General features: G+C 43.5%; 1 protein-coding gene across 4 annotated transcripts in view; it reads left to right on the top strand.

Moving 5' to 3' along the window:
• Positions 1 to 20,525, top strand: part of pkma (pyruvate kinase M1/2a) — a 46,958-nt gene that overhangs the window by 10,665 nt on the left and 15,768 nt on the right. For all 4 annotated transcript variants that reach the window (XM_085972250.1, XM_085972252.1, XM_085972251.1 and 1 more), the window contains 6 exons: positions 2,660 to 2,841; positions 6,074 to 6,165; positions 10,315 to 10,446; positions 12,368 to 12,554; positions 13,570 to 13,840; positions 19,953 to 20,103. In XM_085972250.1, coding sequence (XP_085828376.1) covers positions 2,679 to 2,841; positions 6,074 to 6,165; positions 10,315 to 10,446; positions 12,368 to 12,554; positions 13,570 to 13,840; positions 19,953 to 20,103 — 996 coding nt within the window. In that variant the 5' untranslated portion in view covers positions 2,660 to 2,678. The remainder of the gene's footprint in view (positions 1 to 2,659; positions 2,842 to 6,073; positions 6,166 to 10,314; positions 10,447 to 12,367; positions 12,555 to 13,569; positions 13,841 to 19,952; positions 20,104 to 20,525) is intronic.

Raw genomic sequence — 20,525 nt, 5'->3', positions numbered from 1 at the left:
GTAGTAAAAGATACGGACCTTAGAGCTCCGTATAAAGCAACAAACCCTGTTGCTTCAGAACAAGTCCACAAGCTGCAAGCGTCTCTGTAGCTTAGCAACAGCTGCAGCCAAACCCTTGCCTTCCTCAATTTGTTGCTGTGCAAGTAATAAAAGTTAGCTGAAACCGACTCATGAATTTTGCCGGTTAACCGACATTTCCGGTTATTTAGGGGCCGGTTAATCGAAAGTATCCTGTACTCCACTTTCAGTTGGTCTGCAATCCCACTGCCAGGTTAAGGGAGCTGGTTCCAGTAGTTTAAACATGGAGAGCTGGTACAGTACATGGATGCCAATCTTAAAGATCAACTTAAGTGTCTTGAAGTCAACAATCTCTTCCTCATGGTTGTAATTTTGAAATTCAGCACAAATTTATTTCATGTAATCTAATCTTAAATCAACAGACTTCTAAATTTTTGTGACCTAATTTCAGCCTATCATTAAATGCAACAACTTGCAATGATGTAGTACCTTCAATATCATAAAACATCCCCAGGGGTTTCACAGGCGTGTAATCAGATAATTGATAGTGCGCCAAAGGAGACATTAGGATAGGTAATCAAAAGCTTGCTGTAAGGAAAGGGGCGGAGAGGTGACTAAGTGCAGAGGTTTAGTAAAGGAATTCCAGAGCACGGGGTGCAGAAGAGGCCAGAATTGGAATGCAGAGTTTCTGGATGGTTGTAGGGCGAGAGGAGGTTAGAGACGGGGAGGGACAAGGCTAGGAAAGGATCTGAACAGAAGGATGGCAACTTCAAATTTGAGGCGCTGGTGGCGCAGGAGCCACTTTAGCAAGTATGGGATTTGGTGCGGGTTAAGATACGGGCAGCAGAGTTTTGGATAAGCTCAAGTTTCTGCAAAGTTGGTCAGGAAAGCATTGGAATAGTCTAGTCTGGAGGTAATGAGCACGGGTGTGAGTTTCAGCAGCAGATGGGTGGAGACGGGCGATACTGGCCCAGATTTTGAAGTAGCAATAACTGGCTCGCTGTTCGAGTGAATCGGACAGCAACTCCTCTGTCCCCATATGCACAGTTAAACGTGGAAATGAGGAAGTTGTCAGATGTCCTGCTCCTCAAGAAGCTTAGCTATAACAGTATTTCGCCAAGACTCCGCATTCAGATATGTGGATGGTTATGGGGTGGGAAGCTCAGCTTGGGTTAAATAGGTCTGAGGTTGTCAACAGCCTGGTTTAGCCTGCGACAGGGGCCAGAGAGGGGAAATGAAATCGGTGGCTAGGGAACGTATTCCTAACTGAACCAGACAAATCCCAACAAAAGATTTTCTTTATATTTAAAAAAACCTGTTCGATCTTGATATGTAACTTTACATTCTGCTTTTATAGTACTTGGGTCCTGCTAACCCTTCTAGTATCTTGCCCAAGTTTTCAATATTAATGTAAGCCTAGAGTGAGTGTGCCAACAGGCTGTTGGACTGGGTGGGAGCATTATAGACTGTTCCATTCCTGTTCTCCTCTGATGTTTGTTTGTACATATTTTCCAGAAGTTGCACTAGATGGTCTAGAATAGATCTGGCTTCTTTCTCTCCATTGCCCAGGATTGCTGAGACCAGTTTGGGTGCCTTAATTTGAGCTAATGAAGACTGGCCAGCTCAGCACAGACCACTTGATCCTGGGCCATTCTAGACGTGTTGACTCGTTAGGTGGCACTGGTGGAATGTCTAGCGCACTGGGTCTCTGGGAGTGGTTCACCAGTGACAAAGGTTGTGGCTTCATCAAATGTTACTGCAGCTTTGGCTCACTGGTACCATTTCCATTTGAGTTAAATGGTTGTGTTTGCTTACACAAGTGACTTCAAAAGTACTTGGTGTGAAGCTCTGGGATGTCCAGGAGATGTGGAAGGATAGGAACTGTAAACTCCCTGCTGGGGTACGTATTAGGCCATTGGGCACTCAGCGCAGTACCTGCCATTTAAATAAAAAACCCACAGTCACCCCTTTACCTGTGTAATAATTAATCTTAAGCTGCAAAAATTTCAAGTGAGGGGGTTATTGACTAAATACAGACTAGGGTGACCCCGAGCTTCCGGTCGCCAGTCATTTCAATTCACCGCCCCATTCCCACTCGGACCTCACCGTCTGTGGCCTCTTGCATTGTTCCACGTGAGCTCGAGGAACAGCACCTCATCTTCCAATTAGGCACTTTACAGCCTTCCGGACTCAATATCGAGTTCAACAATTTCAGATCATAACCTCGGCCCCTATTATTTTTATATATTTTTTATCCACACCTTTGGTTTGTGCCTTTTCCTTTTTTCTCTCTCCCACATGGCAGCTGTCTCATTCTGCCAGCGCATTTCACACTTCATCTAGAACCGTCTTTGTCTCTTTACCATCTTTTGTCTCTTCACCTCTCCTATTACCATCTCGTCTTGAATATCTCTTAATGTCTCTTCACCTCTCAGACCTCCCCTTAGTTCTTTCATCCCCTCCCCCATTTCCCAGCCCCCAAACTGGCCTTTTAATTGGTTTCCTGCTTTTTTTCTCCGTTCTAAAGAAGGGTTTCGACCTGAAACTCTGTTTCTCTCTCCACGGATGTTGCCTGGCCTGCTGAGTTTTTCCAGCGTTTTCTGTTGTTATAGACTAAGTATTCTCTGTTTCCCTCCCTCAGGATCGAATCTGCAGCTGCCATGCCCACCACGCAAGACACTGCGCACGAAATGGGAACCGCTTTCGTTCAGCGCCAGCAGCTGAATGCTGCCATGGCTGACACTTTCCTGGAGCACCTGTGTCTGTTGGATATCGACTCCGAAGCAACAACTGCACGGAACACTGGCATTATCTGTACTATTGGTAAGTATTCGAGAATAGCCACAAAATGCTTTCTATAGTTTGGATTTATCCTAATCATAATCAACTTTATTGTTAGTGCACAAGTGCAGTACAATGAAATGTAGGCTTGCGGCTTCCGAGAGAGTACATTTAGATTAAGACATTTAAACATTCAACATACATTTGGCTTGTAATACATTAACATAACCATAATAAAGTGCATTGGCAGATGTGCAGGCTTTAGAGTTTATTTGTGGAGTTCAGTAGGATGACAGCCCTGGGAAAGAAGCTGTTCCTAAATCTGGTCGTACGGGTGCGAATGCATCTGTAGCGTCTCCCAGATGGCAGGAGGGCGAACAGACTGTGGCTGGGGTGGGTAGGGTCTTTGATGATGGACCGTGACCTCCGTAAACAGCGTTTCTGGTATATGTGCTCTATGGTCGGTAGCCGGGTGCCGGTAATGCGTTGGGCAGTTTTGACTACCCGCTGCAGGGCTTTCCGGTCATAGTAGCTACAGCTGCCGTACCATACTGTGATACAGTTTGTCAGGATGCTCTCTATTGTGCAGCGGCGAAAGTTAGAGAGGATCAGGGGTGACAGGTTACATCCCTTCAGCCTCCTTAGGAAATATAGGCGCTGCTGGGCCGCCTTCACCAGAGAGGAGGTATTGAGGGACCAGGAGAGGTCTTCCGTGATGTGGTATGGAATTAGTTGACATCTTTGCATTCGACTTTGATAATATTTTGCAGCTGCACGGCTCTGAACAAACTAACTTCAAAATGTACAGGAGAGACAGTTGTGCCTCGTTTATATTTTTAAAAAATCACTTGTCTTGAATTTATTGACTGCTGTATTCTAGGAAGTATGGTTTTCCCCCCCCCCCCCCCCCCCCCTCTGTTAGTTGTTGAATCTAAACTTTCCATTGTTTGTTCTCCTCCTTCTCCTGAGCTTGTGATCAAGACTGTGCCCCCTTGCTGTGGATTATTTAAAATACACATTGTATTTGCTAATACAGGAAACTTTTTTTATCCGGGACTGGCGTGGTGCCGGTTGATCAAAAACTCCAGATTAGATAGGTATACTGAGCAAGGTACGAGAGCCCCGGTTACACGGCACTTGTGCAGGAGTCCCTGTTGCACGGCCACAGGTGCAGGAACCCCAGTTACACGGCCACAGATCCAGGAACCCCGGTTACACGGCCACTAATATATAGTAAAATTTACCTGAACCTACTCCTGAATTTTGCCGGTTGAGAGGTTTCCGGATATTTAGGTGCCGGTTAAGAGAGTTTACTGCGTCTGCTATTTCCCCAGTTCAAATATTCCTAGTTTCTGAGCCTCTCTTGGTTTATGTGCCTAAAGTATCCACTTTTGTTATCTCTGCCTGTAGCTTCAATATAGGGGTATAGAGTGATGAGAGCCATATGCAAATACCCCACTTCAAGCTCATTCACATCTTAGGACTTTGAGAGCTGAGGGACAAAACGGGGCACTGCCTTTCATCCACAAGATTGCAAGGTGGCCGGGTGTCTCGCATGGCATTGTTGGGTTTGCTAAAAATATAGATATGCAGGATCCTCAAGTTCCCCTTGACTGCTTAATCTGATTTCTTCAAAAAAAAACACTCCAACAGACTTGGTGGGCATTACTGTCCCTCCTATAGGCCAGGTTGACATCCTTCAGTGCTTGGTGATGCTCTCAAGTTTTACTGATGTCCAGCTCAGTGGGTTGTCATTTCTGCGGTGTGTTTTTAAAATGCAGGGTTATCTGGGGAGTCTAGAACCAGGGGCCACCGCCTCAGGATAAAGGGTAGGCCATTCAGGACTGATGAGAAGAAATTTCTTCAGAGGGTGTTGAATCTTTGGCGTTCTCTACCCCAGAGGGCTGTGGAGGCTCAGTCATTGGGTATATTCAAAACCAAAGTGGATAGATTTCTGACTAGTAAGGGCATCAATCGATAGGGCCGGTGAATGGAGTTGAGGAAGATGATCAGCCATGATCTCATTGAATGGCGGAGCAGGCTCGAAGGGCCGTAGGGCGGAGCAGGCTCGAAGGGCCGAATGGCTGACTCCTGCTCCGATTTCTTATGTTCTTTTATTTATTGGTTTGATCTCTTAAATCGTCACCATTCTGGTTTCCAGTGATTACTTTAAATTTACCCACCGGAATGTGACTAGTTTTGTTACATATCTTATGCAGTTAAGTGGGGAGTAGGTGCCTTGTCCTCTGTTGGACCCTTGGTGCCCATCATTTCTATTTTTGTTATACCTCCTGTTGGAAAGTGCTCTTTGTCAACAGAAGCACCTTTTTCAATTTGCAGTCCCTTGCTGTCAAAGCCTCTTCATAGATTTTTTTTGCTGCAAATATATTGTAGTGAATGTTGCATAAAGTCTTAATTTGGGTTTTATTTTACCCCTTTTTACCGTGTATTCATCTATCCTGTGGTTCCACCTGCAATGTTAAACTTGACACTTTCCTCTCCCCATATTTCTTACTCTACTTTTGGCCAATAAGCTCCTCCTTTCCTAGTGTTTTATTTTCTCTCATTTATATTTTTCCTTTGAACTTCCAATCATGGTTTCCTCATCCCTTCAAGATTTGTTTTCCTAAAGTTGGGCTGGTTGTGCTTGGGAATCCTATCTTTTAACTTCAACCAGATTGAGTGAGGTGCTGTCTCTACAATCCCCTCCATCATCCTGGTTATTTATAACTTGTTTGATGATGTCTCCATTCCTAATGAAGGTTCCTTTAATTGTGTAATCAATATGATGTTCAGAAATGTTCCTTTCACTCAACGTGGACTTTCTAATTTATCCTTGTTGAAGCCTTCCTTAACAATCGTGTTGTGTACTCAACATGCTTCCCTTCTAGTGCTAATCTCTCTGCCTGATCTGGAGGCCTAAATTGAACCTGATAGCTTCCTGAAAGGATTGCACTTTATCTCCACCTGATCCATTGCTGTCTGTGTTGATATACTCTTGCTGATTGTTGCATCCTTTAGGAAAGGAAAGTTTATCCTTTTATCTATTAACTTGGAAATGTTAGTTGCATTTGAAAGCTACTGTCTTGCATTGGATCCCCAAGAGGATCAGCCATAAGCCTCTGACTTTACTCTTTTCTCTATCTCATCACGCTGAGAATTCCAGTGTGTGGTGGCATCACATTGTATTTCCCCTCCGTCGGAGGCAAATAGAAATGCAGTCGCTGATTGTGTGCTTGGAAGGAACTGATGTAATTACGCTGGTTATTTCCAGGGCCTGCCTCCAGATCTATTGATATGCTGAAGGAGATGATCAAAGCTGGGATGAACGTGGCCCGGATGAACTTTTCTCACGGAACACATGAGGTATCTGCATTTGTCAAAGCTTTTGGTGCAGCATTAAGCATGACGGTTCTGATTTAATTCTGTTACGTGCAGTTGGCTGACTCCATCAGGGTGACCTTTTAAAGTGTGGAGAGGGGGGTGTCAAACACCCTTGGCTAGGAGTGGGGCAATGAGCCAGGGTTCATGCTCCTGACAACTATTTAATGACCCCTGTTAACGTGTGTATTTTAGGCTAGCAAAATCTTGACTAATGCTGTCTATTGTTGAGTTGTAGTTATCTCAGCTCACATGAAGATTGGCCTCGTGGCTAATGTACTGGAGGACTACTGTTATCTGTAAGAGTTGGCACTATCAGGAGGGTGGACTAGGAAACTTGTATATTTAAAAAAAAAGTAAATTCATATTCTTCCATTTCATAAAAGGCCAATTTCTTGCCCCAACAAGAGAGTTCAGGTTTCCTTCCCTGCAAGCCAGTTTTGGTATGTTCACCAGTGACACTTTTGATCAGTTGTTCCAGTGTAAAAAAAAAAAATGAAACTGCTGCATGGAATACATCATCCAAACAGTAATGGAATAATGGAGCATTCCAGTTACTTTTTTACTTAGAATGGTAAGATTTTACTTCCATTAACATTGGGAGTAGTTGAAGCAAGTCTTTCCCTGACTCATTTCAACTTGAAATATGCTGTCCTCTAGAGCCATAGTTACTGAGGCTTGTATTTCTACAGCGCCTTTCATGACCTCAGGACATCCCAAAGCATTTTACAGCCATTGAAGTACTTTTGAAGTGTAGTCATTGTTGTAATGTAGGAAACGCGGCAGCCAATTTGCAAGCTCCCACAAACGTGTCGTCACTGGCAAAAACCATATGCTGGGTGAATTGAGGTTAATTTACCAGTAGCTATACCTAAAATGGAAGTTTCAACCTTGGCCACTAGTGGCTGCTGTTTTATATTCACCGAAGATGTTGGGCAAAATTACACTAGCAAGGTATGTCTTGTTGCTTCCAACTTTACAAAGTTTCCTCTGACTCTTGGCTGAGTAAATGGAGTGCTAGTTTTAAGATGGAGGATTTGCAGATGGAATGATTGCAATAGACGTGAACACTTGTGTAGTATTTAAGGAAAGCTCTCCATTCTTGGAAAGTGGGTAGCAGACGTTACTGTTGCCACAAGGTCAAAAATATTCAAATTGTACAATATCGTTTGATGCCGCTTTCCTTGGAGCTTCAGGGCTTGGTAGCATTGAAAAGCTAATTACGACAAACCCGATAGGAACATGAGCCACTAATTGGCAGCTCAAAGCAAATGGCGCACATCGGGTCTTGGAAGTATCGATGATCAGGATTTTGCATGCTTGACCTATCAAATGCAGACTGGTCAGCGAGGCCAGCTGACCATCTGCTTGACCTTTTCAGCTGTTGAGACTGGAATGTGTCACTTGGTGTGCATGTCTGTATCGTAGAGGTCAAGTGAAATGGAATATGTTCCATTGATCAAGTGAGTCTATTTATAGATTCTCTGGCTGTGCTGTGTAACAAATTGAATCTCTTCCAAGTGCTTCAAATAGCAGGGTGTGTCCTATAGTAATGGATGTGATGGTAGAATAGATGCTCCAAATAATGCAAAAGATGGATCTAAGGCAAGTAAAACATGTAGAAAATCCTATGAAGAGATTTGGCCTATTTAAGTTCCTACCCAGATGCTTTACTAATGCAACTTCATAGGATTTTCTACATGTTTTACTTGCCTTAGATCCACCTTTTGCATTATTTGGAGCATCTATTCTACCATCGCATCCATTACACACCTTGGAAATCAAACATAGGAACTTGTTGGTATGGCTCAACACCATATCAGATGGTGTACTTTTTAAAATTTGTTTATGGGATGTGGGCGTCACTGGCAAGGCCAGCGTTTATTGCCCCTCCCTTGTTGCCTTTGAGAAGGTGGCGGTGAGCCACAGCCTTGAACCGCTGCAGTCTGAGGCGCTGTTCGGGAGGGAGTTCCAGGATTTTGACCCAGCGACGATGAAGGAATGGTCGATATACTTCAAAGTCAGGATGGTGTGTGACTTGGAGGTGGTGGTGTTCCCTTGTGCCTGCTGCCCTTGTCCTTCTAGGTGGTGGAGGTCGCGGGTTTGGGAGGTGCTGCCGAAGAAGCCTTGGCGAGTTGCTGCAGTGCATCTTGTGGATGGTACACACTGCAGCCACGGTGTGCCGGCGGTGGAGGGAGTGAATGTTTAAGGTGGTGGCTGGGGTGCCAATCAAGTGGGCCAATGGCACCATTGGATGAGCCTGATGGCTTCAGCTTTGTGTGCAAGGCTGTAAATGGGGTTGCTTGGCCTGTTTGCAGCCAGGACTAATGTCTGACTTTTCACAATTTGGCAGAGCAGATTTAGCTGCTTTCTCCTTCACCTATAGTGGTTCTGCAGTGTAGCTAAGCAGTTCAGCTGCCGAATGAACAAAATGTTGATCTCTGGCAATCCTTTTAGAGCTGTTCCATGAACCCATACCGGATGGTACTGCTGTTTTGTGTGGTTGACTCAAAATGGCAGTTTTCCAGAGAATAGAAGAATGAAAGTCGGAACAGCTGCTGCTATACAAATTGGTTCTGTTGCAGAACATTAAAGCAATTCAGATCTGATTTCCAGCTTACAGGTACTACAAGCTTCTGCTTGACCCTGGCCGTGCCTTGAAGTTCCAAATAGTTTGATTCTTGCTAACTCAATTTATTTTCTATCCCTTTGCAAAGGAGGAGACGGCAGCGATGCCAAGCCAACGCTAACATTTTGGATAAGTTTTAACCCGAAGTTGTACCGAATCAGATTGCATAACATCCTATGCGTTCACTGCCATATTCAGCTCTTCGGATTCCATTGCTATACAGCTTTATAATTACCTAAGCCTAATGGTATATTTTGCAATACTATTGCACAAATTCAAATGTAATAATGCCTTGAGGTTATCACTTTTATAGATAAACACACTTCCCAGGGAAGTGAAACAGTTGTTAAAATGCTTAGTGCTATAACTGCTAGTGATTGAAAAGACTGGGCCATCTTGCCTAATATTTTAAAATGGCTGTCCTCTGACCAGATTCATTTGTGTCTGGTCTTTAGAGCATGAAGATACTTTGAGCCTGTTGCTATTCTCCTGTGACCGTGGGAAAAACTACTAAAATATTTGTACAAAAATCAAGCATTGTATTTGTTCAAATGGCCAGATAACTGGCAGTGAAAGTAATGCACTGGACAGAGAATATTGACAGCAGCTCATCAATAAAGATTATAAGTTTGAACTGGGGTCATTTGAGTAACTGGAGCACACAGTTGCGGAATTCATTGCTGCTGAAGCATCTACTCCATTGAGTACGAGTTCTGAATATTGAAGTGGCTGTTGTGGCAGAATAGAGGGGGTGGGAGATGGGAAGAAGGCTTTAGTGCCTGTAATAGTAACTCTGCTAGCGAGCCTGTTTTGTCTATCCATGCGATTCTGTGCCAGACTGCACCCAACTGGAAATGGGATTAAGGAATGTTGCACGCATGCAATATTGTAGAGCATGTGCCGAAAGTCCTGAGCGCCAAATCACTTGACTATGGTGCTGCCTTTTGTATCTGGCAGTGTCAGCGTGGGGAGCCGCTTGGGTGGTGTGCACTGTTCCCTTTAAGCTGCATGGCTGCGCAGCTATCTGGACCTCCTGCGCAACCGGCTCGCCGACTTTTCAATGGGGGGAAAACAATGTATGTGTGGTATTTTGAATGGGCCGCGCACCCAGAAAAGTTAATGAACATTTGTGTGTAGATTTTGTCTTGTAGGGGCAAATGATCAAGTTGATTAGTGTTTTTTATTGGGGTGTTAAACATGACCTTTATCTGCATAGGATGCTCTACAATCAGTAACTTCACTTGAGGCTTTTCGTGCAAAAAAACTTGGCAGCACACATGCAAAGGCATTCTCGCAAGGGTAAAATTACATTGTACAGTAGTGTCGTATATTCTACTGCAGTCAGGAACTACTGTGCACACAAGCGAACCTGAATGTAAAATCGAACTGTTAACATTTTAAAGTTCTAAAACTTTTTAAGAAGCTAAGATTTACCTGTAGCCTTTCTGAAGGCATTTCATTTCGGTAACAACTTTCGGAAAGGTAACCTGAACTCTTGTTTGCAGTACCACGCAGACACTATCAAGAATGTCCGTGAGGCCACCGAAAGTTTTGTCGCGAACCCCATCAGTTACAGACCAGTCGCCATTGCTCTGGACACAAAGGGACCTGAAATCCGCACTGGACTCATCAAGGGAGTAAGTAGCTTGTGTAAATGCTTCACTTCAACTCGGTGCTATTCCACTCGAAATGAAATCCGTACAGGTGATTCCACTCCTGCGTGGTGGTGGGAGGCGTGGCAAAGTAGGGGTGGTCCAGCTCTTATTTTTGATGATTACTGGATCAACTAAGTGATGTTTGAGGTGGTAAATGAAAGGAAAGCTTGGATTTTCGGTATCGTGGTGTTGTCAGCAAATGCAGTGGACAACACTACAGGAAACTGCTATCTGGCACCGACGGGACCGAGCTGTTGCCGTCCCATCAAAACTGCCGGACTAACCAGCGCTAATGTTGAAACATACGGAGCTCCGTATCTGGCAACAAACCCTGTTGCTTAGCAACAGCTTCTAAACAGTTGGCCGTACCTTGCAAGCGTCTCTGTAGCTTAGCAACAGCTTCAGCGAGACCTTGCAGAGCCTGACTGGTGGGGGGGGGAAAAAAAGCAACGAAAAGAAGAAAAAAAACCTAACGAAACGGCTCCTGATTTTTGCCAGTGGCTCGAGCATTCCGGACAGTTAACCTCCGGATAAACCAAAGTTTCCTGTATTTGGGCTCAGCTGTTTCACCAGGCGCAACTTGTATGCGTTCAAATTTTGTTGGCATTTTTACATGGAATTAAACTTTTGAGCATTTCCTCTTTGTAGTGCACAACACACACTCTTAAACCAAAGACTATCAGATGATTCTAAACTCCTGCACTCATCACAGCTCTCCAGTTCAACACTGCATCTTACGAAGTGCGGTCACAAACTGTTCCTTAAAAAAAAAAAAAAAAAAAACCCCAAAAGGCAACCAAGCAGACTTGAATGCAGAAAATGTGCTTTACTCTTATGTAATTTACATGTGCATTGCTGGGTGCAGTATTAAAATGGGAGAGCTGTGATTGCATGAGTTTCTAATCATCTCTGGTCTTTGGGTTTATGCGCTACAAAATGAAATGCTAAAAAGGCAAATTTTATGTAAAAATCCTCAAATTTGAATGCATTTATGCCGGTGCCTGTACAGTATCCACCTGCTGGAATATTGCCAGGAGGTGTGGAAAAGGGAGTTAATTTAAAAAATAAAAAAAACACCACCTTGCCATACAGTTACCTTTTTTCGTGCGTGATCCCTTTAAATTTGCTGCGCAGTATCTCCCAGTAGCAACAGCTTGTGGGCGGCCTACGCGGGACCTCCCAATGCGTGCCCGTGCACCTTCGGGTGAACATTGGCCATAGATATACTCTGAAATGAGATCAGCTTGCCATTTGTATCATTCAGTTACTAATTGCCCAGTTTCTTTACAAATTACATTTATGCTTTTTAAAAAAATAAAAAAAAAAGTATCGTCATTCTCAGCATTGCTCATTAGTGGGTGACTAAACTTTTGTGAAGAAGTCATAAACTGCACAGTTGCATGTCTTTATAAAAGTTGTAACTCGCCCATTTTTTGCATCAAACAATTGCATTGTTAATTTGAGTGTAACATCCTAAAGCCATTTCCAGTCTTAATAAACTCTTCTGTGCTACTGTCCATCTGTATATGTCTTTGCCTAGGCAACAGTTCCCAAACCTGTCATAATCATCAACTTTATTGTCATTGTTAGTGCACAAGTGCAGTACAACGAAATGTAGGCTTGCGGCTCCCGAGAGTGTACATTTAGATTAAGACATTTAAACATTCAACATTCATTTGGCTTGTAATACATAAACATAATAAAGTGCATTGGCAGATGTGCAGGCTTTAGAGTTTATTTGTGGAGTTCAGTAGGATGACAGCCCTGGGAAAGAAGCTGTTCCTAAATCTGGTCGTTCGGGTGCGAATGCATCTGTAGCGTCTCCCAGATGTCTCTATAGTTCAAGGTATAACTGTGGCTCACCAAGTTGTTACTAAAGCCAGTTATCCTTTTTATTCTGCAGAGTGGCACTGCTGAAGTTGAACTGAAGAAAGGAGCTAAACTTAAAATCACACTAGATGATGCCTATCAAGAGAAATGTGACGAACATGTGCTGTGGTTAGACTACAAGAATCTGCCAAAAGTGGTTGAAATAGGTAGTAAAATCTACATAGATGATGGCTTAATCGCTCTTCGGGTGCTGGCCAAAGGTAAGTGCAATATTGATCTATCATGATCTGCACTTTTCTAGAAAGCCTAGTGGTTTCTGTCAAGCTAGTTTGCTTTGCACCAAAAAAAATTCCTGTAGTTTTTGTTTTATAAAGAGAACTTCACTCTTCTCTGGCACTGACTAAACTGCATCGGCCCTTCATTTTTCCTTCAAAGCCGGATTGAGGTTCAGATTGTGACTTTCACTAGTTTGCCCTTTGGTGTAATTAGTGACATGAATCAACTGAGCGGCCTGCGGGTGGTGCTGTCCAGGGAGAGTATAAATACTCGGGCACAGGCCCAGCTTGCGCAGGACATTCATAACAGGAACTAGTGAAGGGCACAACTAGACCTCCATGTTGTAAAACAGTTGATTTAAAGCTTTGTTTAACGCTTAGACCAAGTGCCTAGTAGTTTTCTTAACGTCAATTAGTAAAGATGTCCATTGTCAGACATTTGAGCACTCGGAACCATGCCGTTTTCCTCTCCTGGGCCAGATGCTGATTAGAAATATCATAGTTTCAGTTCAACATCCTGCAAACACAAGCAAGTGTGTTTTAAGCTATTAAACACTAAGGAGCAGTTGTGATTGCTTCCCTGGCGACACATCCTCATATCCTGTATGGGATTGTATATTTTCAGTCTCTGAAGTATGATGTTTCATAGTACTGCATTATGCACCCTTTTAAAGAGAATCACTCCTGAGATGTTGTGTGGCACTGTGATCTCTCTCTGAAGAATCTCTGAAGAATCTTCAGTCTAACACATGGCTTAGCTGTCAATAAAATATTTGTTAGCTTGGTGGTCAAATTGTATCAAAATCTTAGATTATGCACAAAGTTTCTTTTTAAAAGCCTCTAACTGCCCTGGAGTGACTCTTCCTTCTGCCTCTTGGTATGATCTGTAGTCAGTTACTTTCCCTTTTTCAATGTCCTATTAAGTTTACTTGCTTTATAGACTTGTCTTTTCTGTGTGCAGTCTGTGACCCACTTACGAATCCTGTTCATGTCATTACAGGTGCAGACTATTGTGACACCGAGATTGAGAATGGAGGTGTCCTGGGTAGCAAGAAGGGTGTAAACCTGCCCGGAGCAGCAGTTGACCTTCCTGCACTCTCAGAGAAAGATCTTGATGACTTAAAATTTGGCGTGGAGCAAGGTGTCGACATGGTGTTTGCCTCTTTCATACGCAAAGGTGCTGATGTTCATGCTGTCCGGGCTGCCCTGGGTGAAAAAGGAAAGCACATCAAAATTATCAGCAAAATTGAGAACCATGAGGGAGTTCGCCGGTGAGTAGTTAATGACTACCTTGAGACCAATATCTAATATTTTACACATTATACTCCATCTGGCATGTTCTTGCTCACTCACCCTGTCTGTACACCATTGCAGACTCTGTCCGCCTCACAGCTTACTGTCGCACCCAACTTTGTTTAAGAACATAAGAACTAGGAGCAGGAGTAGGCCATACGGCCCCTCGGGCCTGCTCCGCCATTCAATAGGATCATGGCTGATCTGAATCTAGACTCGCGTCCACTTCCCTGCCCTCTCCCCGTAACCCCTAATTCCCTTATCTGCTAGGAAAATGTCTGTCTCCATTTTAAATTTATTTAATGTTGCAGCTTCCACAGCTCTCTGGGGTAGCAAATTCCATAGATTTACTACCCTCTCAGTTTTGAAAGGGCAGCCCCTTATTCTAAGATTATGCCCCCTAGTTCTAGTCTCACCCATCAGTGGAAACATCCTCACCGCATCCACCCGATCAAGCCCCCTCACAATCTTATATGTTTCAATAAGATCGCCCCTCATTCTTCTGAACTCCAATGAGTAGAGGCTCAACCTTTCCTCATACGTCAACCCCCTCATCTCTGGAATCAACCGAGTGAACCGCCTCGAGAGCAAGTATATCTTTTCTTAAATATGGAAACCAAAACTGCACGCAGTATTCCAGGTGTGGCCTCACCAATACCCTGTATAACTGCAGCAAGACTTCCCTGTTTTTATACGCCATCCCCCTTGCAATAAAAGCCAAGATTCCATTGGCCTTCCTGATCACCTGCATAATAACTTTTTGTTTCATGCACCAGGACCCCCAGATCCCTGTGTACTGTAGCACTTTGCAGTTTCTCTCCATTTAGATAATAACTTGCTCTTTGATTTTTTTCTGCCAAAGTGCATAACCTCACACTTTCCAACATTACATTGCATCTGCCAAATCTCTGCCCACTCACTTAGCCTGTCTATGTCCTTTTGCAGGTTTTTTATGTCCTCCTCACTCACTGCTTTCCCTCCCATCTTTGTATCGTCGGCAAACTTGGATATGTTGCACTCGGTCCCCTCCTCCAAATCGTTAATATAGATTGTAAAGAGTTGGGGTCCCAGCACTGACCCCTGCGGAACACCACTAGTTACTGATTGCCAGCCCGAGAATGAACCATTTATCCCAACTTTGTTTTCTGTTAGCCAATCTTCCACCCATGCCAGTATATTACCCCCAATCCTGTGATTTTTTTTATCTTGATCAGTAATCTTTTGTGTGGAACCTTGTCAAATGCCTTTTGGAAGTCCAAATACACTACGTCCACTGGTCCCCCTTTATCCACCCTGTATGTTACATCCTCAAAGAATTCGAGCAAATTTGTCAAACATGACTTCCCCTTTGTAAAACCATGCTGACTCTGTCCTATTAAATTGTTTATCCAAATGCTCTGTTACTGTTTCCTTAATAATGGACTTTAACACTTTGCCAACCACAGATGTTAGGCTAACTGGTCTATAGTTTCCAGCTTTTTGTCTACTTCCCTTCTTAAATAAGGGTGTTACATTAGCAGTTTTCCAATCTGCTGGGACCTTTCCTGAGTCCAGGGAGTTCTGGAAAATGATCACCAATGCATCCACAATCCCTACCGCCACTTCTCAAGACCCTAGGATGTAGGCCATCAGGTCCGGGGATTTATCCGCCTTAAGTCCCATTATTTTACTGAGTACCATTTCCTTAGTGATTTTAATCGTGTTTAGCTCCTCCCCCCCCCCCCCCATTGCCCCCTGTTTGTCCAGTGTTGGGATATTTTGTGTCCTCTACTGTAAAGACTGATACAAAATATTTGTTCGTCTTTGCCATCTCCATGTTCCCCACCACTAGTTTCCTGGTCCCATCCTCTAAGGGACCAACGTTCACTTTAGCCACCCTTTTTCTTTTTATATAGCTGTAGAAACTCTTGCTATCTGTTTTTATATTTTTTGCCAGTTTACTTTCATAATCGATCTTCCCTTTCTTAATTAATCTTTTAGTTATTGTTTGCTGGCTTTTAAATGCTTCCCAATCTTCTACCCTCCCACTAGATTTGGCTACTTTATATGCCCTTGTTTTCAGTCGAATACTACCCTTTATTACTTTAGTTAGCCACGGATGGCTGTCTTTTCTTTTACTCCCCTTTTTCCTCAGTGGAATATATTTATCTTGAAAGATGTGAAATATCTCTTTGAATGTAGACTACTGCTCTTGTACCGTTTTACACTTTAATCTGTTTCCACAGTCCACTTTAGTCAATTCTACTCTCATACCTTCATAGTCTCCTTTATTTAAGCTTAGTATGCTGGTTTGAGATCCAACTCTCTCACCCTCAAACTGAATTTGGAATTCAACCATATTATGGTCACTCATTCCAAGGGGATCCTTTACTAGGACATTTTTTATTAATCCTGTCTCATTACACAGGACCAGATCTAAGATTGCCTGCCCCCTGGTTGGTTCAGTTACATACTGCTCAAGGAAGCCGTCCCTAATACACTCTATGAACTCTTCCTCAATGCTGCCATGCCCAATTTGATTAGTCCAGTCAATATGAAAGTTAAAATCCCCCATGATTATAGCTGTTCCCTTATTACAAGCCCTAACTATTTCCTGATTTATAATCCAGCCAACAGAGTTGCAACTGTTAGGAGGCCTATAGACTATGCCCACTACTGACTTTTTCCCCTTATTATTCCTTATCTCCACCCAAACTGTTTCACTGCTGATCCTTTGACCCAATATCATTTCTGACTATTGCAGTGATTCCATCCTTGATTAACATAGCAACCCCACCTCCCTTTCCTTCCTGTCTGTCCTTTCTAATTGTCAAATACCCTTGTATGTTTAGTTCCCAGTCATGATTATCTTGCAGCCATGTTTCAGTAATGGCCACCAGATCATACCCATGTGTAGTTATTTGTACCGTCAACTCGTCAATTTTGTTACGAATGCTGCGTGCATTCAGATAAAGAACTTTCAAATGTTTTCTGACAATTTATTCCTGTTTTTACCCCTTTTACTACTTTACCTTTATCATTATACATTCTGTCCCTTCCTGACACGCTCTGGTTTTTAATTTCCCCCACTGCTACCTTGCTCTATTGCCTTCTCTGCTGTCACTTTTATTTTTCGCTCTCTTAAAACCTCCCCCCCACTAATTAGTTTAAAGCCCTCTACAGCCCTAGTTATTCGATTCGCCAGGATTCTAGTCCCAGCACTGGCCAAGTGAAGCCCGTCCCAACGGAACAGCTCTCTCCTGTCCCAGTACTGATGCCAGTGTCCCAGGAAGCAAAACCCATTTCTCCCACACCAGTCTTTGAGCCAAGCCTTTAACTTTCTAATTTTATTTACCCTAGCCAAATTTGCATGTGGCTCAGGTAGTAATCTAGAGATTATTACCCTTGTGGTTCTGCTTTTTAATTTGGCCCCTAGCTGCTCAAACTCCCTCAGCAGAACCTCCTTCCTTGTCCTATCTATGTCGTTGGTACCAACATGGACCACGACAACTGGATCCTCCCCCTCCCACTCCAAGTTTCTCTCCAGCCCAGAGGAGATGCCCTTAACCCTGGCACCGGGCAGGCAACACAGCCTTCAGGACTCTCGCTCTACAACATTTCTTTTATCTCCCCCTACTTGAATGGCCCCCTGCTCCACGGTGCTGTGGCCAGGTTGCTCATCCTCCCTGCAGCCCCTGTTCCCATCCTCACAGGGAGTAAGAGCCTCAAACCTGTTGGACAAGAGCAAGGGCTGCGGCTCCTCCAACACTACCTCCTGGATCCCCGTACCTGCCTCACTTCTAGTCACACCATCCTGACCCTGGCCACGGACTACATCTGAATTAATTAATCTAATTGGTGTGACTACCTCCTGATAGAGTCCAGGTAACTCTCCCCCCTCCCTGATGTCTGTGTTTGAAGCTCGGACTCCAGCTCTTCAACACGGAGCCGGAATTCCTCGAGCAGCCAACACTTACTGCAAGTGTGATCACCGTGAGCATCAATGGTGTCCACCAGCTCCCACATAGCAGCAGCAACACATCACCTGATCTCCCATTCTATGTAATTAATTAAATTTATTAATATTATTTTTAAATACCCTCTGCTCCGATTCTAGATGATGAATATCGCACCTTAGAAACTATAAACCACAGAGTTTAAGCTTAAAAAAGAGAAATACTTAACAACCAATCACTTACCCGCTTTCTGGTGACGTCACACTTGGATTACTTTTTACACCTCTCCTTCCCTCCGAGTTCAGAGACTGGTACACCTTACCTGGTCTCTGGGGTCTTTTATAGCCCCGCTCTGCTGCTCGAGATTCCCGCCGACGCTGTGAGGCCTTACCTGGTCTCTGGGGCCTTTTATAGCCCTGCTCTGCCGCTCGAGATTCCCTGCTATCTGCAAGCTTGGATACATTACACTTGGTCCCCTCATCTAAGTCATTGATATAGATTGTAAATAGCTGAGGCCCAAGCACTGATCCTTGCACTACCCAACTACAGGAAACTTTCGATTAACCGGAACGCTCTATCCACTGGCAAAATTCAGGAGTCGGTTCAGATAACTTTTTTTACTTTTAGTTACTTTTTTTTCTCCAATCGTGGCTGTGCAAGGGTGTAGCTGAAGCTGTTGCTAAGCTACAGGGACGCTTGCAACTTGTGCCGATTGTTTTGAAGCTAAGCAACAGGGTTTGTTGCTTTAGACGGAGCTCTGAGCTTCGTATGTTTTAACTATAGCGTTCGGTTATCCGGCATTGTTGATGGACCGGCACCAGGTCGGTCCCGTCTGTGCTGGATACCAGAAAGTTTCCTGTAGCTACAGCCTGCCAATCTGAAAATGACCAGTTTATTCCTACTCTTTTCTGCCCATTAACCAATTCTCAATCCATGCTAACATATTACTCCCCAATCCCATGAGCCCTAGGGGTAGCAAAAGTAAACCTGTATCTAACAAATACAACTCAAAATTAGTTTGATACTGAAGATTAGTCTGGGTAGCTTTAAAATTATGCTATTTTCTCTAGCTTTTGTGATTGCTCCCACTTTTTGACACTCGGCTCCCAACTTTTTTTTGTAAAATCTGCTTAAACTCAAAAATTTAACGAAACTGTTGCTCAGTGACTGGATTACAACTACTGGGCGTGTTGGAACAGATCTGACCCATGGAATGATCTAGCTTTTGCAGCTACAAATACTAACTTGTGCAGAAACTAAAGCGTCCACTCTAGGTGCCTGTACAAGAATGGTGTGCAGAAATTAATAAATGACATTCATTACTTTCAACCCTCTTTGTACTTTAAGATGAAGGTTTGCATAAGCCCTTGAGGCTGAATCCAGTAAAATGAGCATTTGATTTGAACCTTGTTTCAACCTTCTGCTTTTCAGACGAGAAATTCCTGATTTTTACTTCTGGATCCTGTTTTGACCCCACCATAAATAAAAGGCCGATATAAGTAACATTTTCCTATTTGAGCAAGTCCCTAGTACCTTTTGTGTAATCGGGTATCTTCATGTCCTGACTCTCCGGAGTCTTAGTTTAGATTCTGCTTTGATACTGAATTAGTTACTGCTGTATTCGCTAGGCTAAGTGGAATAATGAGTGACCAATATTAGAAGTATTTCTGTAACTTAAAGAATGACGTATCCTTCCTCTAATTAGCCCAGAATCGGTGTTTGACAACTATATTCTCAAAGTACAGGAAACTTTTTTTTATCCAGCACCAGCGTGGTGCCGGTTTATCAAAGTCCGGATTACAGAGATGTATAGTAAAAGGTACGAGAGCCCCGTACACAGCAACAGATCCAGGCGTCCCTGTTGCTTAGCAACCGGTGCAGGAACCCCCGGCCACAAGATCCAGGCGTCCCTGTTGCTTAGCAACAGGTGCAGGAGCCCCAGTTACACAGCCACAGATCCAGGAACGGCCACTAATATGAAGTAAAACTTAGCTGAACCTACTCCTGAATTTTGCCGGTTAGCAGATTTCCGGTTATTTAGATGCCGGTAAATCGAGAATTTCTTGTATAGCTGTTTGCTTGATCTGGATAACGATGAAGATCCCACAATGGCTGTCATAAATCGGCTTCTAAAATGGATACTTCTCCTTTTCAGATTTGATGAGGTCCTGGAGGCTAGTGATGGCATTATGGTTGCTCGTGGAGACCTGGGTATTGAAATTCCTGGTGAAAAAGTTTTTCTTGCTCAGAAAATGATGATTGGGCGCTGCAACAGAGCTGGCAAACCTGTCATCTGTGCTACTCAAGTATGTAGTTACCTTTTTCAAACAGTATTGTGCTATACAAAGGAGCCCTTCATAGCCTGCAGCTAGGTGAGGTTTTTAACTCCATCCTCTTGTACTCACTGGGGGCTACATTTCAATGATACATTTATAATGAATTTTACAATCTTGAAAGTCTAACTGGTTCATGCCTGATGAGTGTCCTCATAACTGAACAGTGTACCGGAGCTGACCTCCTTTCACAGCAAGAAAGGCTTGTGATGTCCCGTAACCAAATAGTCTACACTGAACTGGCCTCCTTTCTCAGGCTTGTTGAGATTAATTGCCTCACAGTTTGCACTTAAAAAAAAACTTAATTGAAATTGCAGACATTCACATTTCTGTGGTTCTTGCACAAGATTTGCGATCATACGCTATGTTGAAACAAAACTGAAATTAAAAAAAAA

Source organism: Somniosus microcephalus, chromosome 32 (assembly GCF_052327205.1).
Source record: "Somniosus microcephalus isolate GS21.2 chromosome 32, FLI_Smic_1.0, whole genome shotgun sequence".
NCBI classification, from domain to species: Eukaryota; Metazoa; Chordata; class Chondrichthyes; order Squaliformes; family Somniosidae; genus Somniosus; species Somniosus microcephalus.
This window is presented reverse-complemented; position numbering and strand designations above follow the sequence as displayed.